The sequence below is a fragment of the Rattus rattus genome, chromosome 10, assembly GCF_011064425.1.
Source record: "Rattus rattus isolate New Zealand chromosome 10, Rrattus_CSIRO_v1, whole genome shotgun sequence".
Lineage (NCBI taxonomy): Eukaryota > Metazoa > Chordata > Mammalia > Rodentia > Muridae > Rattus > Rattus rattus.
The window spans coordinates 1,353,210-1,372,026 of record NC_046163.1 but is presented as its reverse complement, the minus strand read 5'-3'; the positions used below and the strand labels follow the sequence as shown (position 1 = coordinate 1,372,026).

Sequence of the window (18,817 nt, the reverse complement as noted above, 5' to 3'; positions counted from 1 at the left end):
ACGGCAGAATGGAGCACCTGAAAAGATAAATCCCCTCCGAAGGAGAGAGAGCGGCCGGACAACGGGGCCTGGCTTTAAGCCTACTTTGAGCTTTCAGAGGAGGGAGCAGGGAGGATGTCACAAACCCCTTTCTACCCAGAAGGGCATGCTGGTGACCTAGTGCGTTATGTCCCGGGAAACTGATGCCATGATGGCATGGACAGGCCTAGGGATCGCAGGGCCTCTCAACCACACCTCACAGACTCACCAGGGTCATGACCCCCATTCGGTCCAGGTCCTGGGCGGCACTTCTGGAAGTGAGCTTGGGTGTGGAGCGGCCACTGAGTGGTGGAGATGCACTGGCCAGGGACAGGGCGGTCAGAGAGGTGGGGATGGAGCCGCGCTTGCGCAGCTGGGTCAGGTTGAGGGCCTCCATGCTGCCGCTGGTCACACGGGTCTCAATCTCTTCAGCACGCAGCTCAGTGGACTCCTTCTCCTCCTGAATCATCCTGCTCAGAAAACCAGGGTGTTGCTAGGTACTGCCTTGCGCTCAGCACCCTAGCACCAAAAGTGGACAACACCCATAGGCACCACCAGGGTTCCCGGGTCTCTTTGGCCAGCCGCCTTCCCAGTTTGACAGAAGCCAATTTCTGGAAGGAGGCATTTGGTCCATGAACTATGAACCATCTCAGCGGGCATCTCTGACCTGTACTAGCTACAGGAGTTACCCTGAGCAGGCTTCACTCTCTTGTTGGTCACTATTGGGATCCTCTTTGTCAGGAGGGCCCAGACGGGGCATTTTTAAATTCATGCTGGCCTCTAACAGGAAACATGGGAGATGGTGTGTGGTGCCCGAGGGGCACTCAGAGAGAGCCATGCACGTGCGTTCACACCCACTGACTTCCGTGCCAACTGTGCTTCAGAGGAAGAGGGGACGTGTCCTTATTCTGAGACACCTCTCCCACTCTGAAGCCATTCAAATGTCTTTCCTCTTGAAAGTCCGTTGGGACAATAAATGGTAGCTATGGCTACTGGGTTACTCTACAGAGTTAAACACGGGAGTCTTGTATTTGCACGTGCGTCTTGATACCAATTTCTCAGATTTGAAAGTCTGACCTCAACAGCCTGTCAATTTCACCTCGCTGCATGATAGTACCGTAAAAGAAGCTCGCTAGAAACGCAGGATGAAGGTTTTGACAAATTTCCCTGTCTCTGGTTCTATTCGATGTGGCCTTAGAGACTAAAAGGCACTGGAGAGCTTCTACCTGCACTTGGGTCCTGGCTCAGCCGCTTACATGCAGCTGTAGGCAAATCGTGAACCCCTCTTGACTAACCGTAACACTGACAAAGCTCCCACCCTCGGCTGGCTTCTTCACGGTCGGCCTGAATACCGGGAGCACAGACAGCTCCATCTTCCCAAGCCCAGCCCTCAGGGGACAGATGACACCTAGAGTCAGACCGCCCCTAATACTGGGGTCAGTACGAGGCCGAATCCTTGCCTGGTGACCACAGAGTGTTCCTGGATGGCTGCCCTAAGCTGTAGGACAGGACAGGAGCCGATACTTCTCCTGCAGTGCCCCAACACAAAGGGCCCGTCCTCCCAGGTACCTGGCAGCTTCGCTCCTACCCCACCTGATCTCCTGGTTGATGGCATCCAGTTGTTCCTGGAGCATCATGGCCAGGGTCTGGGCATCAGAATGGCCACCAGGTGAGATGACATCAACCTGAGTGCCCACCAAGCCCCCAGGCTCATCCTCGTCCACATCGGAGATCTCAGGGTCACTGTCAAAGGCAGGCGTGGTGGTGGCAGCCAACACCCCCGGCAGTGGTGCCGGCTTCCAGTCCTGAGTGAAATGGAAGGAGAGAGCAGTGAGAACCCTGGACAGCTAGGGGCCAGAAGCCCATCCACCTCCACCTCTGGGAGCCTGATGAAAATCGGCTAGAGAAGGGCTCTAATGCAGCCTCTCTCACCCAAGGCTCCAGCGTCCCGCCCTGGGGACTGCATTTTAGCCTCTGCCTCTTTTGCATGGAGCATCTGGGCAGCTGCTGTATTCTTGTTAATGGTGGAGTAAAGAGTCAGGAGAGGTAGAAAAGAAGAGGCCTTCAGACTGTGGCCAGACTCACCTGCCTGCCTCCCTGCCTGCCTCCCTCTCCCCCTGCCTGCCTCTCTGCCTGGCTTCCTGCATGCACACCTGTCTCTGCCTGCCTCTCCACCTGGCTGCCTCTCTGCATGTATGCATGTTTACTTTCTTGCTTCTTTCCTTCCTCCCCTCCTCCCTTTCTCTCTCTCTTTCCCTTTCTTTCAATGGATTCTTTTTGTTTGTTTGTTTGTTTGTTTCTTTTTTTTCCGGAGCTGGGGACCGAACCCAAGGCCTTGTGCTTGCTAGTCAAGCGCTCTACCACTGAGCTAAATCCCCAACCCCTCAATGGATTCTTATCATGTTGTCCCAACTGGCACTGTCTGTCTCTGTCACTGTCTCTCTGTATGTGTCTCTGTCTCTCTGTGTGTGTCTGTCTTCTCCCCTCCCCCCACCCCTCATTGGGGTCTTGTCATGTTGCCCCAACTGGCTCACAATCCTCCTGCCTCAGCCTTATAAGTATACAACACACCAAGCTCAGATTAGGAGATTCTCAAAGGTAAAGACGAATCTTTCCCCATCCGACTAGGTGTTCCCTCTTTCTCCATCCACACACTCTAGGGCCCCAGAACGTTTGAGGACTGGCTATTGGAGGTCAGCTAGCCCTCTTCTGCCCCTTCCCTTTTCCTGCCCCCACCCCATCTCCCTGGGCAACAGTGTAAACTCCCAGCTGCTTCTCAGGTGCCATTGCCCGGGGGCCAGTTAATCTGTCATCCCTCCTTCCTCAACACTACAAGCCACGCTTTTGTTCCAGGAAGCTCGGTAATTCCATTTTACCCTTCCAGCCCCATCTCTGGCCACCAGAAATGAATGGTGCACACCCAGGCACACGAACACATGCTGTAGTGGGGCCTCAGGGATCACTGGCCACCTTCCACCCCCCTACCTCTTGCCCATTGGGAGGCTGAGGTAAGTGTGGTGGGGGGAAGTCACAGCTGTTGCAGCTGACAAGAGTCCCAACCCCAAGACTGCAGCTGTCAGTGACAGGGGAGAAGGCTGGGCAAGGCTTTGCACCACACGCCAGTCGTCTGTGAAACTGGAGCCAGACACACGGCCGAACTGACCCCAAATCCCCCAGGGAGACCCACACACACATCCCTCCACCCCTTACCTTGGCAGACTCTTCCCTCAGCGCCGTATAGCGACGATGCAGACCTGGAGGCACGTGCGCGGCTGTACTCAGTGAGAACCGCACATCTGCTGTACTGCCCACGTGTGACCTTGAGTGGCAGGAGGAGAAAGACGGGCCTGAAGGCTTACAGCTCCAGCCTACACTCAGAGGGCCCAACGACTGGGGAATGGCCAGTTTGGAAAGAAGCAGTCTGGGACACAGCTGTCCCAAACATCAGAAGAGCTGCCGTGGAAGCACGGGGCTCCACTTATGCTCTGGTACTCAGGGGTCAAATGGACCCAGGGGAGGATGCTGTAGGGAGCGGTGGCTCATTCTGCATGAGCAGGATCTCCTCCTGACAAGAAGGGTGAGGATGCTTTTAAAAAGTTGAGCCCCCTGTCAGAGAGGCATTCAAGTGGACGGCCTGGGGCACTGTGATCGTAGTCATGAAGCAGGGCTACTGGACCAGGGGACAAAGAAGACTCTAAAGACATGAGCTCTAAGGGCCGTTCGAGTCTAGAGGTCTTTGCATCTTGGTCTTCTCTCTGCAGGTTTCCTGATAACCTGAAGTGAATTCACCCAGGTGTGTCCTCCACACCCCAGGAAGCTTTGGAGATCCCAAAGTTAAATCACAGACACAAGTTAGAGATTCCACTCTGGCTTCCCCACGTGTCTGTCTCAAGTGCAAAGACCTTAAGGCGCCTGGAACGATGTCTGGTATTGAGAAGCCTCCTCTGGGATACTTCCACAATGGCTTCTCAGCTCAGAAGCCTTGCTGGAACCCAATACAGAGAGGCAAAGGAGCCCACAATCTATACAGAAAGAGGGCACTCCAACCCAGCTCCCCCATCTCAGTTCTTGGCTACAGGTGAACTCAAGAATTCCCAGTCAACAAGGAAAGCAAACAGTAGCAAAGGGCTTGGTGTGCCCTGGGTCAGTTCTCATTCACTGAGAGCTTGTTGCTTCTGGTTAGCCAATGGGGAAGGAGAAATCAGAATGATCCCAGCTACCTCCTCTTCACCCTCCTCCCCACACAAGAGTAACTCCTGGTGAGCTTGAAGATGATACACTTGCATGTCCACCACCTCAGATCTCCAGAGGCCTCTCGTCTCCAGCCCAGCGTCCTTTACTCACATAAGCACTGCCCATCCACACACACATGTGTTTCCCGAAACCACCTTGCTAACAGCTAATGCCCATGTCCCTGGTACAGAGATAACAAGGAGCCAAGAACCCTGGGCAGTAGCATCCAGTCATCTTCCTCCTCAGTGCTCTGGGAACTGAGTTTAAGGCCAACTCCTTCACAAAGTATGGCTACAAGCCCCACTCCCCATGTCTTACAATGCTTTCGGGTAAAAGGTTAGCACCGTCATAAGAGAAAGGCTGCATGGCCACTTCTAACAGGAAGGAGGGTTGCTACCTTGTTTCACTCTCCCTGATGTCTCTCTGTCTATTGGCTTCTGCTTGAACTTGGGTGGTCCTCAGCCCTCATGCGACAATCCTAAAAACGTATCTCAAAAGTGGTGAACCCTACAGAGGGTCTTGTGGGATAAAGGGAGAGTGTGTAACTCAGTGGACCCTTCAAGGGCGTGCCCACCCTCTGGCAAGGATCTAGGAAGCGTGGCCTCCTCCCACAGCAGAGAAGGACCACTGTTCATTCCTAGCCTCTCAGCACCCCCTAGAGGACATATGCTCCCTTCCTAAGTGTCCAGATGAGCTCAAGGACTGGCCAAGCTCGCTGAACTCTAGTGTCCCCTCCTGACTGGAAGGAAGACCTGAGGTCCTGGGTAGTGTTCGGGGGAGGGAGTCTCCTTTCTCAGGATCCACTCGGGACCATAACCCAGCATGCACTGAGTCCCATCCTCTAGTACCTGGAGTGGATGCCATCCACAAACGGCCCCCCTCGACCCTTCAGCTGGTCCACCTCTTGGCGAAGCTTCTCAATCTCCTCAGACAGACGGCCCTGTGCCAGGCAGACCCAGGGTGGGATGGGACCAGGGAGGGGCAGAGAGGGGAGAGTGGAAGTCAGAGAGGGGACAAGGAGGACAGAGAAGGGCAAAGAAGAACACGCTGCAAAGTCCAAAGCTGAGGGCCCCAAGCCAGGGCTGTGGATGACACCAAGAAAAGAGGTAAGGCTGGAAAATGAGCAGAAGACTGACAGAGGGGCCGGGCCAGAAACCGACTCTGCCTGGAGAAGAGATCTGCAGGCCAGGTGTCCCCGCACCAGCAAATGCAAGGCAAATGGAGCCATGCAGCAGAGAGGACCAGGTCTTTGTGGCACACCCCACTGAAGACAGCGGCTGCTATTCCCAGCAGGTAGGACTCTTTCCTCACATAAGGTAGAGACTACCACCGGATCCTTCAGTGGGCCCAGAGTCTGAGCCAACCCTATGGCCTACGTCCATGGCCTCTGCTCCTCTAGCCTCCGTATGGATACAGTATATATACAGTCTATAGCTACTGCGTTGGGCGGGCGATAGCATCGTGTGTGCGTGAACTAAGAGAGGCTAGCACAGTGCAGCTGCATGAGCACCAGGCACTGTGCCTTTGGCCCTCCCACTCGAGCAGGGCTAGCCAGCAGCTGGGCACCTTGTGGTCCTGTAGCTCTTCTGTGTGACACCAGGAGTTCGCCAACTCCTGGGTCAACCTGTTCTGAGAGCATCTGTGAGCTAGGGGTCCTGACTGGCCAGTGACCCGATCTCAGGTGTCTTCCTCTCCCAGCCTACCTCTCCAGGCCAGCATGGCTCGCTCTAGCCAGAAATGCTCCCCCCTTCCCCAGTTGGGCCTCAGATGGCTTTAACGGTGTGCTTTTTTGATATGCCCTTCCCCCCACCACCACACATTCTATCTCCTCACAATCCCGCTTCTCCAGTCCACTGGGCTCTACCCTGACTCAGACCCTTCAGGTAGCCACAGCCCACCCTGCCCACTCTGTCTGCCCCAGCCTCCTTCCTCACCTTCTCCTCCAGGGCAGCCATTCGCTCCTTGAGGTGGAGCTGCAGGCGCTCGTTGGACTCACTAAGCAACCGGTCCACGGTGTCTGACAGCCGCTTGTTGTGGTCCTCGTTCATCTTCTCCCGCTGGCGCACCTGCACAGCCCATCCATCTTGTACTAGGTCTCCTCAGGGCCTTGTCACCACCACCCTCTTCCAGAACCACCCATTTCCACCAGGGCTCTGTGCCTCTCACCTGTCCCCTCTGTCAGCTCTTCCAACCAGCTCCTCCCACTCTGTGAGCCTCCTCCTGCCCCCCCCAACCCCCCCTACACACATACACATGATCTCTCCCGGCCTGGTCTTTCCTCTGTGCCCCTCCACAGACCGCCCTGTAAGCCTGCCCTGGAGGCAGAGAGGAGGCCAAGATGGCTGACTGGTGCCCTCACCCTTGCCAGCTCCTGGTTCTTCTCCTCCAGCTGCCCTTCCAGCTGCCGCAGATGTTCCTCAATGTTGCCATGACGTTCCTCAGCCTAGGTGCACGGACAGTCGGTCACCTTGGAGATCTGCTTGGGCCCCATATGCCACATAACCTGGTGTCATGATGGTCTTGGGAATGAGGGTCTCAGGATCAGCTCTCCCATCATCGTGGAGCAGAACTGGGCTACCCTTTTCCCGTCTCCTTCCTGCCCAGGGCTAACCTTAAAACTTATGCCCATTGGACCCTCACAAGGACTAAAGGGAATAAACCATGGTAAATGCTGAAGTGCAGCAAGATTGCCAGAATCTCGCTGTGGCAATTACATTTACTACTGAACCAGCTAGCCATTCCTGCCCGTGGCCTCCAGAGATGGAGACCCTGTTGTATCTGTACCCAGAACATTGCATCCCTCTCAGTCAGGAAACCCTTTCTTTAAATCCTCCTGCTATGACTCACTTGGGCTCATCCCTTCCTGTCAGTTATTGCCCAGCAACCCCCACACGACATCTTCTACTGTGACTTAAATCGAGTGCCTCTCTCTAGGTCTGCAAAGATCACAGTGGCTACCCTGACGGTTCCGCCATCATAGAGGTAAGGAAACTGAGGTGCCGTTAGGGAGAGGTTCAGATCACAGGGACAGTCGGTGGCCGAAGCAGATATGGTCCTGGTCTTCGGAGGCACTGTTGGGCTGTAAGTTCAGTCCTTGGAGGACCCATCTGCCACACTGGAAGTCTGTAAACGTCAGGCCAAGTGCTCACGCCAACAGTGGTTCCAGTAACCCCAGGGTTTAGGGAGAGCTACGGGGATCACACATTTGCACCCCCACACAGTCTCCCATCATATGTGACAGGATTACTCTTTGGCTAAGCTGTCACAGGTCTGGGTGCAAGCATTTCCTCCTCTTCCAGAGCCTGCTGGTCTCTAGCCTGCTCACCTCTCAGGAACTATTGCTCCACAGTTCCCTCTCCATTAGGTAAACTTATATCCACCTCTGCTTCGTTCTAAAGCTGCAGCCTTCAAGCAACCAGAGATGCTCTCCGAGCCAAAAATGCTTCAGTTTTGGTAAAGAAGGATGTGCTCATCCTAAAACTCTACCTGCTCCCGCTTTGATGGTACCCCGCTCCTTGGGTTTCATCTTTCTGAGATGAAAATCCTACATCCTCAAACAAAAAAGAGGCATCAGCTGGAATGGCCCAGATGATGATGAAAGTGTCCTCTGTGTCCCTGTAGTGGCTTCTCCTTAAAGGACTCTGCCTTAAGCCTGGTGGATCTCTGAGTTTGAGGCCAGCCTCTGAGTTCCAGGACAGACAGACAGACAAGGCTACACAGAGAAACTATCTCAAAAAACAAAACAAAACAAAACAAAGGAGCGAAGGCCAGGATTACCTTCCCAACTGAGAGACTGAAGGACTCAAGGTACTGTTTAATGGTGTCTCACTGTGGGGAGCAACTCCCTGGCCCCCAGCCTGATGTGTCTCCCGGGCTCCAAAAGAGCCTAGGACATAGGAGAGGAGAGGAGACCTCAGGCCCCTGGCCACTTGCCTTGGTGAGAGCTGCAATTCTCTGAGACAGCTCGGCCTCCACCTCTGGCAGGGTCTCTGCCTTGCGCATGGTCTGCTGCAGCTTCTGCTCTGCCACTTCCAACAGCTCCTGCAGATGCCGGGCTTTCTCCTCACACTAGCAATGCAAAGAAGGAAGCAAGTCAAGACGAGCGCTAGGTGCCCATCTCCACCCCGGCCCCAGCAGGGAGCAGGTGACAGGCCAGAGGACTCTTGGTTCTTTCCTGTCCAAGGTTCCTGGCTTCCTCTTTCCCAAGTGGCCACCAAAGAATGGTCTCCCCCTCCAGTCAGGTACAACGTCACCCCACTCCATCTAGCGGAGTTACCTGGCGGTGCAGGGACTCCTTGTTGGCTAGCTCATTCTCCAGTTTGTCATTGAGGTCATGGATGGATGTGGCCTCTCGCTGAGCAGCCAAGTAGCGCTTCTCCAGGGTGGTGATTCGTTCTTCCATGTCCTCCTTCTGAGCCAGAGCCTGGGCGGAGCAGAGGTTAGGGGAGGAAAGGTCACCAGTCTGCTAACACCTGGCTGCGCCGGCCCAGAAAGGCCAGTGATCTGTGCTCCGCCGGACAGTGTCTGGCCTTGGCCCAATCCTCCCATTTCCCTCCTCACACTGGACCCTCCCAAGGGTCAACGCCTGTACCCAGCAAGATGCAGTTGCCTAGAGCAGGCCTGGGCCTCCTCACCTACCTCTCGGAGGTCGCGCTGATGCTTGCCACTCAGCTCCTCTGACTTGATGAGGTCTCGGCGGGCTGTGCCCAGGTCCTCCTCAAGCTCAGTCACAGTTGCACTCAGGGTGACCAGCCGCTCCCGGGCCTGGCTCAACTCATAGTTTTGCTTCTCCAAGAGTCCTTGCAGTTCTTCCACACGGCCAGTGTCATCCTCCAGGGACAGCGAGCCATCAGCCAAGGAGTCAGAGAAGCCCACCCCTACCCTGCTCCATCCCAGAGAGGCTGGCAGGAAGGGACCCACACCCACAGTCGTAGCTCTGTCCCAGGATCAGGTACGTCTTCCTCCCACTAAGCCTAGTAGCTCATTCCTGATAATGGCCAAATACCCATGGTCTCCTCTGTATCTTTTTAAAAAAATATGTTTCTAGTTTTTCCTTCAAGCTCCACCTCTTGTAACCCAGGAAGGGGTAGATAAGGGTTAGAAAGGCTTAGAAACCTAAGGAAGCTTGCCTGATGCTCACACGCAGGAAGATGTGTGGACGTGCTTATCATGTGCGGTAGCACAAAACTGAAAACCTATAGATGACCTTGCTGAGGAGTGAGGAGGGGAGAGAGGAGTGGGAAGAGTATAGGACACCCCAAGCTTAATTCAAGCAACATCCAGCTGAGCCTAGGCAGGCGGGCCCTCCCCTTCCTGTGCTGTGGAATACAGGCTCCTGTTAAACGATTCCCCATGACCCACTTTCCACAGGCGTTTTGGTCCCAGATCCACAGTTCCTTCCTCTTCTGCCACTCCATCCCGAATTCCTGCCCCCTGCTGCAGGGCAGACACCTATAAGACACAGCCCCACAAGGAAAAAGAGAAACGAGTCACAGAAGAGACCTAGAAAAACACCCTTCAGCTACCAGTCCCCAGCAGCAGCAGCAGCAGGCAGATATCTGATAAGGAATGCTATGGGACAAAGAGGGTAACCAGCTGGCTTTCTCAGTGGGACACTGCAGCTTACCTGCTGGTGAGCTCCTGCCAACTGCTCCTCCAAGGTGGTAACTCGCTCTAGAGCTGCCCGGAGCCGCTCTCGAACCTGCCCAGGGTAAGGAGAGATGTGGGGAAGAAAGCTACTCCAGAGAAGTCGGGCTGGGGCAGCCAGCGTAGGCTTGGTCTGCCTCGTGGGAGAATGTGAAGGGTCTGTGGAGAGGCAAAGGCCCAGCAGGGAACCTAGTAGGTTGGCAACCAGGCCAATGGTAGGAGTCCTGCAGCTGGAAGACAAGCTCCTTAACAACGGGTGCATAGAAACACAGGAAGGAGTATAGGAGGCTCAGGGAGGCCTGGGTGAGCTAGGGAAAGGGTGGAGCAGCTGGGTACCTTCTCATCCAGGGCCTTGTGGTGCTCAAATAGTGACTTGAGGGCCTTCAGCACCTCCACCTCGCTGGAGACACCTGAAGGTGACTGGGCCTGGCGTTTTACCACTGTCATTCGCAATGACCGCTCATGGCGGGACACGAGGCATTCCAGATGTTCCAGAAGCAGCTGGCAGAGAGCAGAGGGGGAAGGAAAGAGGACCGTGGATATGTTCCCCAAGGACTACAAAGCAGGGCCCACGGGGTCACCAAACACAATGTCCACAATGAGCTTCTCCTCAATTAAACATCTGACCCCAGCTCGGCTATCCTGGCCTCTTCCCCAGAACTTCAACCCTGTTGTGACCCAGGAACCACAAGTAAGAACCCAGTGCTGGGAACTAAGCACCACCGGTCTGCCCATAACCCCAGGATGGGAGGCAGAACCCGCTCAGCCAAGCTGTCGCCTGCTCCTTTGGTAGGATGTGCGCGCGCACACACACACACACACACACACACACACACACACACACACACACACCAGGCCACCCCTTACTTACCCTGGTGTTATTCCGTTCTGCTTTCAGCTCAGATATCTCTTCCTCCCGCTCCAGAAGCTGCTCCCGACACATGCTTAGCTCCCGAGTTAAAGTGGCAAATTCCTGAAATCCCCCCCAGAGCCCTTCAGTGCTTGGGGTTCACCTCCAGCTGGTGCCCTGCATACCCAAGTACATGGAAGGTTTCTCTCATTCACCCTCTTATCTGCCCACCTCCCTCAAATCCCACCCTGCTCCCCCCCCCAACCCCTGCAGTGCAGGGAGCCTGCAGCTAGCCTGTGCTTCCGGAGATGAAGAACATATTAGGATTCCAAGGAACGGGACTGCATACAGAAACTACGTCACTGAGTCTGCCCTGCTAGGCCTGCCTCTCCGGTCGCCAGTGACCATACTACATTCACCCTATAGAAGGTGATATATACAGCTCACGTGTGCATGATTCCCCGGAGTTTCCTTTCAGCCCCTCCCCAGGGCCTCCCAGGCTACAGACGGCTAATATAATAAATAGGTTGGAGGACCCACGTGAGAGCGGAAGGGCACACAGCCCTGGGACGTCCACCCTGGCTTCCGGGGGCCCTATTCAATCCAGTCAAAGCTACAGCTCCCCACCTGGTGGCATATACTAGCTGTCCCTTCCTAGGGGGAACTCCCCACACTGCCATGTAGAGGTCTTTGCAAGCCCTGCTCTTCAATGGGGACAAGCAACTAGGGAAGAGTGCTCACCCTTGAAGTTCCAGGCCCACCACACCCCACCAGCCTGATGGCATCACTGTCCTCAAAACCATCCTCAGAGGGGTGAGTGGCTGCATCCTGTGGCCATGAAGTTCACGCATACTGCAGAGGCTGGGGCCCCACCCCTCCTCCGTGATCCCCCCTGAAAATACCAAGGATTTGTAACCACAGGCAGGACTCTCAAAGCACTTGTCACTGCAGACCAGGCAAAGGGGAAGGAAGAGTTGTGGGAAGTGGCAAGAGACCAGAGAGCCAGAGCGGGAGAAACCGAGGACTTCTCACCCCAGTCCTGATTTCTACCTTTCTATCTAGGCTGGCAGCCAAAGAGAAGGAAAGCTCAATATTTCATTCTCTGGAAGCTGAGGCCTGAGCCTGACGCTGCTTTGTCCCTCAGCCTGCACGCATACACCTATACGGGGACACACACACCCCTATACCTAGAGAAAGGACTTGAGGGAATGCCCTCATCTCACCATACCATCCATCCCTAATGGGCTACACCCTGCTCTCCTCTGGCCCCAGGCTGGGCAGCTGCCCTGTTTCTCTACCCCGCATGCTGTGGTCTTCCTTTCCAGCTCTAACTCATGTGATAGCCAGCTACCAGGAGACTCCCCTAAAGGACAAGACCATCCACAAAGTGAAGGACAAACTCCTCCCAGTTTTCAGACCATTCTCGCCTGGCTCTTATCTGTGTACCCTAAGACTTAGTCCACCTGGGTAGCCTACTGTTTCCAAACATCAACAAACCACCTAAGGACCACACTTTTACCAGGCAGGGACTGTCTTCTCTTACACAGCCTCTGTCACCCCCTAATGAGGTCACATTCCACTTCCAAAGGCCATCTCCAAAGGGTTTAGCCTCCTCAGGGTCTTTCCACACTCTGAATGGAAATGTCCCTCCCTGAAAACCATCAGATCCTTGCCCATCTCTGTGTGCCCTCCCCCACAATGAAGCTCTGAATATAAAAGGTTGAGACAACCAGGAATCAAATCTCAGTTCTCCCCAGTTAGCTATGTTACATTGCATATAATTTTTTATTTATTTATTTTATGTATATGAGTATACCGTCACTGTCCTCAGACCCACCAGAGGAGGGCATCAGATCCCATTACAGATGGTTGTGAGCCACCATGTAGTTGCTGGGATTTGAACTCAGGACCTCTGGAAGAGCAGTCAGTGCTCTTAACCACTAAGCCATCTCTCCAGCCCAACCTTGCATATATTACCCAGGGCCTGTGATGGGCAAGGCAGACTCAGATTTCCAGAGTCCATGTGTTGAAGAGGAAATAAGACAGACAACCAACAATGGGGGTGGGAGTTGGACACAGCCCTCCTGCTGCGATTTACCCCCCTGAAGAGCAATATGCAGCTGACTGATTCCCCCTAGGCTTCCGTTTCACCACTGACAGAACAGGGTGATGGCACTAACTGTGTGAGCTTCTGTGGGAATCTGCTGATAATCAATAAAGAAAGACGAGCCCAATGGAGGTGCACAGTAAATAAACGGTGACTAAGTTGTAGCTGCTGGACGTGTTGCTGAGGACCACGGAATGGGACGCCCTGGCTCTGAGGTTCAGCTCAGCCATGGTTACCTGTGTGAGGTCTCTCATCCTCATCTGTGCCGTGGGGAAACCAGAAACGAAGGATGATCTCTACTGCTTCTCCCAACTCTGCTTCCCTCAAGTCCCCTCCCTGCCAACTCAGAAAGGAGGTTTCTTTCCAGTCTAGGGTGCCACCTACTGGTCGTCTGGGCTCCCTACGGCCAGATTTTCTTTCTGCATTCACTACTCCAGGTGAAGCCCATCTAGGCGGCAGCACTTAGGAGGGAAAGGGTTTACGTAGAAACATGAAGACCAAAACTCTGTGAACTCCAGGATCCAATATGCAAATGATGCTGAGAGTGAAGGGCCTAATGGTGACAAATTCAGAGGAGCTGGGGAGAGTCTGGAACCTTACCTGGGGAAGGGCAGAGTTCAGGTGGCGCTGGAGCTGGTCTCGCTCGTGAAGGGCATCCTGGAGCCGGCTCTGTGTGGCTACCAAAGTTTCCTGACTCTCCCGAAGGGACTCCAGCAACTTCTCTCGCTCATCCAGCATGTTCACCATCAACTGCTCAAAGTTGGCGTCAGCATCGGCACCGTGGGGGGGCCCCAGAGGGTCCCCCTCATTGATTGTGGGCATCACCTCACACATGATGGGAATGGAGAGAGGCTTCTCAGTGTCGGGTCAGGGGGTGGGAGGGAGCTCACAGGGTTGGCACCTGCAGAAGGACCCAGGGCGTGGGTCTCAGAACAGGCAGTGCCAGGCAAGTGGACAGTTGGGTAGGGGCTTCTCCCATGGCATCAGTTGCTCTTGCTCTGAAAGGAGCCTCGGGCCTGCAGTGTCCCTGTGGAATGGAGCCAGAAGGCCTGGCTTAACCTTTCAGGGTTGGGGCTGGGTGCCCTGTGTCCCCACACGAGCGGGAGGCATCGGCGTGTGGCCATGACAGGCTGGGCGAACAGGGCTGGAAGGCAGCCCTTGTCTTAGACTGAGCACCAGAGCTTGGCAGGATCCCAGCTGGGTCTAGCAACACCCATGGTTTCTGGAGGGCGGTGTGGTCTGTGGGAGAAGAGAGTGTTGTGAGAACCAGCTGAAGAGAGCAGGCATGGGGGAAGGGCACAGGACGCAGGCCCTGAACCAGAGTGAGAGAGGATGAGGGGTGTTGGCCCTGCCTTCTCAGGGCTTACTCACTTTGGTGGCACCTCCTTGGTTTCCTCACAGAATGCACATGCCTCCTGCCTAGCCTCTGTGCCTGCAGCCCCTGCCCCCCCCAACCCCCTGCAGCTGTCAGAAGTGCAGCCACAGTGGTTCCCACCCACGTGGCTTGCTGGCCAAATATAGAAATGATTCAGTCAGCGGTAGGGGAGCAGCCGGCAGGCTGCCCAGAGTCCTCCTGAGACCTGAAGGTGGAAGGAGAGGAAATGGGGTCTCTCGCTGCCCCCCATAGCCTCCTCTCCCACATTCAAGCAAAGACAGGCACAGAAAGGGTTAAAGGGCTTTGTGGATGGGAGATCCCCAGAGGCTGGACTCCTATAACATGGCTGAGGTCTTATGGAGGCTCAGGCTGGACAGTAAGACAGGCAGAGAGCGCTGACCTGCTAGGATGCCCATAAGTCAGGGATGAGGCTGGTTTGTCACTTCCCTCTTGTGAAGTCTGCCAAGGCTAATGCACGCAGACTAGTATGCTCATAGCCCCCACCTCTTTGTCAGAGATTGAATGACAAAGATCCCCATGTCCTTATGGAGATGGGAACAAAAAGGGGTGCTTCCGGAGGGAGACCTTGTGTGAGGCGGCCTACTCATAGCCGGCAATCTACTCCCTTGGTCAGGGTAATTACCCACTGCTGGTGCTACCAGAAGTCACCAGCCAGGTCATGAGGCCCAGTGGTCACAGCACAGGAAGGCTGGACATGGAAATTAGGACACAGCTGGGAAGTTCTCTGCCCCCTGTCAGCTTTCAACCTCCCTGCCCAGGGCTAGGCCACGAGCTTCATTGGTTCTCACAGGGTATGTCCTCGGGTCATCCACTGGAGAACTCTGAAACCGCACAAAGGTTCCAATACAATGAATGGTTGCTACTCTGGAGACCATAAGTAGAGCGGTCCTTCCCACCTCACCCACACCGTTTCTAAAGACATAGGGCAACCCATGTACACTTCAACAGGTGAGGCAAGCAGCTGGGGAGGGGCGAGATCCTGTATGAGTGAGACCCGACGTGGGCTACTGGCAGCGTCGAATCAACAGAGAAAAACAGTGTGCTGGTAAAACAGGCAAACTTGTAGTAAGGAGAAGACAGAGAAGCAGCTGGAAAACCCCAGCACTCACAGCCAGAGGTGCCACAGTTCAAGCCAGTAACACACACACACACACACACACACACACACACACACACACACACACACATACAAACACACACAGACACGCGTGCGCACACACACACATACAAACACACACACACGCACGCACACACACATGCACACACACACACAGACACGTGTGCGCACACACACACACATACAAACACACACACAGGCACGCACACACACACATACAAACACACACACACGCACACACACACACACACACACACACACACACACACACACATGCACATACACACATGCACACACGCACAGGGGGCCTGGCAGGGGCAGACAAAGGAACAAGGAAAGACCTAGGGCAAACACATCTGCTCCCAGACAGAGAAATAGATATGAACTCTTCTCGTGGAGATCCTTTCCACCAGCAGGACAGAGGTGGAAAGTTGTGGTCAGACAGCCTATGCTCCCTCCCCGCCTCAGAGCAGCTGGGAATACAGGATGGACAGCTACTCCAGGCTGATAAACTGCCCTAGGGGATGCTAACAGCAGCAATTTCCCCAAAATTTCTCCCGCCCAGTGCTTCAGAGCCCCTTCACCCTGAGTGCTCCAGACTGAGAGACTCAATGGGTCCAAGACCCCCACCTTCCCTCTCCAAACTATCAACAATGCACTCACACTCTCTCTGTAGCCCCCCACAACCACATAGGGGTTTTTTGAGGGGGGTGTTTGTTGAAAGCGTAGAAGCAGTCCTGTAGACAAGAACAGTATGGAGCTTGGCTCAGTGGTACAGGGCTTACCTACTATGTGCAAGGCCTACTATGTGCGTCTTGGTCAATAGGGGGGGGTTGGAGGGAGAGAAGGGAAAGGGGGAGGGAGTGGGTGGGGAGAGGGAGCACCCTCTTAGCACCCTGCAGATGGCTTCAGTGCCAGGTTCTCGGGGAGCCTACAGTATAGCACAAATGAAAAAGTCTAGGGCCAGACCTGGGAAATCTGGGGTGCAGTTCTACCAGAGGCCAGTGGGGTGCATGGAGCCTGCATCCCTTGTTTTGTCTGGCTTTGAGGAGAAAGCAGAGAAGGAATTGCCATCATCTTGGGCAAATGAAAGCCTGGGAGTGGCTCTGAAGAGCTCCTTCTGTTTGAAGCCATATCACGAAATGGCGACCCCATCTCGTCTGAAAAGTCTCTTCTAAGAACCATGCTAGAGTCCGCAGATGAGACCGGGATATCTGTGTAAGATCCTGGCTATGTGGTCCAGCCCAGCCTCCCCACGTCCTCCTGGCCACTCTGACAACTGAGAATCTGACTTTGCAGCCAAAAACCTTTCCCCAGCCTCCCCGCAAGCCAGGTGCCAGGTGGCAGCTCCACTTCCTCTAGTGAGATGGCACGTAGAGCTGGCTGGAGATGAACCCAGAGAAAGGTGCCAGGCAGAAACCCTTAGAGGTCCGTGCAGGACCCCCTACCCACCCCAACCACTACAGGAGCGGGTAAGCAGAAGCCACATGGAGACGCCTGGCTTCCCTGGTTCCAGGGCCTGCTTTAAATAGTGCAATTATCATCTCAGCTTAGCAGAAGTTGCAACTCCCAAACTCACAGGTCTTGATTCAGAGGCAAAAGTGCCAGGCCCCAGAGCCAGCATTTGCAAGGGAATCTGCCAGGAAGGGTGTGGGGCAGGCTGTGAACGGCAGAAGGCTCAAGAGTGAGTAGGTGGGTGTGAGTGTGTGTTACGAGGGAGGGGTGCCTGAGAAGTAGGCCTCTGACTCCATAAGCATAAAAGCCAATCTCCAAGGCATCTCTGGCTTCCCCAAAGTCACCCCCCCCCGCCCCCGTTTTTCCGTAACATACAGGAGGGATGGACTCTCCAGTCTGACGCTCTCTAGCTGGCCATACGTTCACACAGGCCTGGCTCCCCACTGCCCGACCAGATGGCAAGCCTCACCACTTGCCCAGCTCAGCAAAGGGTACCGGGCCACAGCAAAGCTGCTGGAAACTGAGCTCCTGCCATGAGCTGGGCAAAGGTCGAGCATCTCTAAAGCTAGCAGGACAAGAAGAGGCTCTTACATACCCTAGACTAAGGGATGGAGGTGGTGACTCAGAAAGTTGAAGACGATGGTCACCACTGTGATGCACAAGGCGTTCCTCATGTGCCAGGGCAGTGGTCCTTTAACCCTCACAGCCCCTCACAAGGGAAACACAACCCCTCTCGCCATGTCTCAGATATAAGAACCAGGACTCGGGGTCACATAAGCAAGTCCCCACAGAGACAGAGCAAAAGGAAAAAATCAGGATTCGTGGTGTACCTAACACCAAAAGAGATCGCCTTCAGGCATCTTGTCCTCCCTGAGAATGCCCTGTTCACACACATAGGAGCCTGTGGAGAGCCAGCTTGGACCCTTCCTCCACTAATCTCCTCAAACCTGGGGAGGTGTGTGCCTTCACACTCACACGGTGTTCATCCGTCTCCATAGCCCCACGAGTACCCAAATCACTTGCTCCTGCCTCAGCCCCACCCTCCTCCAGCTCACCTGCACTCCAACCCACACTTTCCTCTGACTCATGGCAGCCCTCAGTCCCCCGGGGGCAGCAACAACCATCTGCTCATGCCCTCAGACTGCTCACCCTTCTTGCTTGACCAGAAGCTTCTCCTGCTCCCGGATGGAAGATGATGTTCAGTTCATTACGCCCAAGACCTTGTCTGGCCTGCCGCTTCTAACTTCCCACCCGTCACGCAGAGTCTTATCTGATCCCCTGGCCATGGTGAGGGGTGCCCTTTACAGACCTATACTTATACCTCTCCCTGTCACTAGCTTTCTTTACGTCATCTGTATAAGAACACCAGACAGCTTTGGAAGCTCTAACACCAGATCTTCATGTGAAAGAAACTGAGCGCATGTGTGATTCTAGACACTCATACCTAATAAAATAAGACTTCAAGAAACTCCAAGGAGGAAATCCTGGCCCAGGATTAGGGTCCTTTAACTTGCCCTCTGAAAGCCACAGCCCCTCACCAGCAACGTGGGGGTCACTCCTCTCTCTCTAAAGGCAGACTCTAGAGCAGGGTGGTCACGTGACCGTGGGAAGGTGCTTATTCTCTCCTGAGATGGGAGTGATAGCTAACAGTCCAATTGCCAGTCACCACACGTGAAGCCCAGACACCACTTCCCTAGCAATACAAACTCTGTGTCAACTCAGCACCCACGGCTCCCGAAGCCCTCAAGTCTGGGCCCACTCAAAATACTGTCGGAAAATCAAAATCTATCTGACTTCTAGAAGCCATTCACAGAGCATAAAGTCTTGGATGAGATTTACTAGAGCTAGCAGCCTGCCACAAACTCTTCAGAGGGGTCCTGTTCTCTCTGCACCTTCTATAGGACCAGCAATGAGATTTTTGCCTGTGCAATTTCAGATTTCTAAATCTGACAAAGGAAGGACATAACACACAACACTTCAGGGAGCGCACAGGTT

At 54.5% G+C, this 18,817-nt stretch overlaps 1 protein-coding gene across 1 annotated transcript in view; it reads right to left on the bottom strand.

The window, feature by feature from the left end:
• The window catches only part of Ppfia4 (PTPRF interacting protein alpha 4), a 46,143-nt gene that overhangs the window by 20,563 nt on the left and 6,763 nt on the right, over window positions 1-18,817 (bottom strand). The window contains exons 2-15 of the mRNA XM_032914928.1: window positions 13,455-14,093; window positions 10,769-10,870; window positions 10,234-10,398; window positions 9,878-9,952; window positions 9,613-9,702; window positions 8,890-9,081; window positions 8,528-8,674; window positions 8,185-8,319; window positions 6,611-6,694; window positions 6,186-6,317; window positions 5,100-5,191; window positions 3,229-3,337; window positions 1,612-1,823; window positions 248-488 (exon numbers count right to left, since the gene is read on the bottom strand). Coding sequence (XP_032770819.1) covers window positions 248-488; window positions 1,612-1,823; window positions 3,229-3,337; window positions 5,100-5,191; window positions 6,186-6,317; window positions 6,611-6,694; window positions 8,185-8,319; window positions 8,528-8,674; window positions 8,890-9,081; window positions 9,613-9,702; window positions 9,878-9,952; window positions 10,234-10,398; window positions 10,769-10,870; window positions 13,455-13,688 — 2,010 coding nt within the window. The 5' untranslated portion in view covers window positions 13,689-14,093. The remainder of the gene's footprint in view (window positions 1-247; window positions 489-1,611; window positions 1,824-3,228; window positions 3,338-5,099; window positions 5,192-6,185; window positions 6,318-6,610; window positions 6,695-8,184; window positions 8,320-8,527; window positions 8,675-8,889; window positions 9,082-9,612; window positions 9,703-9,877; window positions 9,953-10,233; window positions 10,399-10,768; window positions 10,871-13,454; window positions 14,094-18,817) is intronic.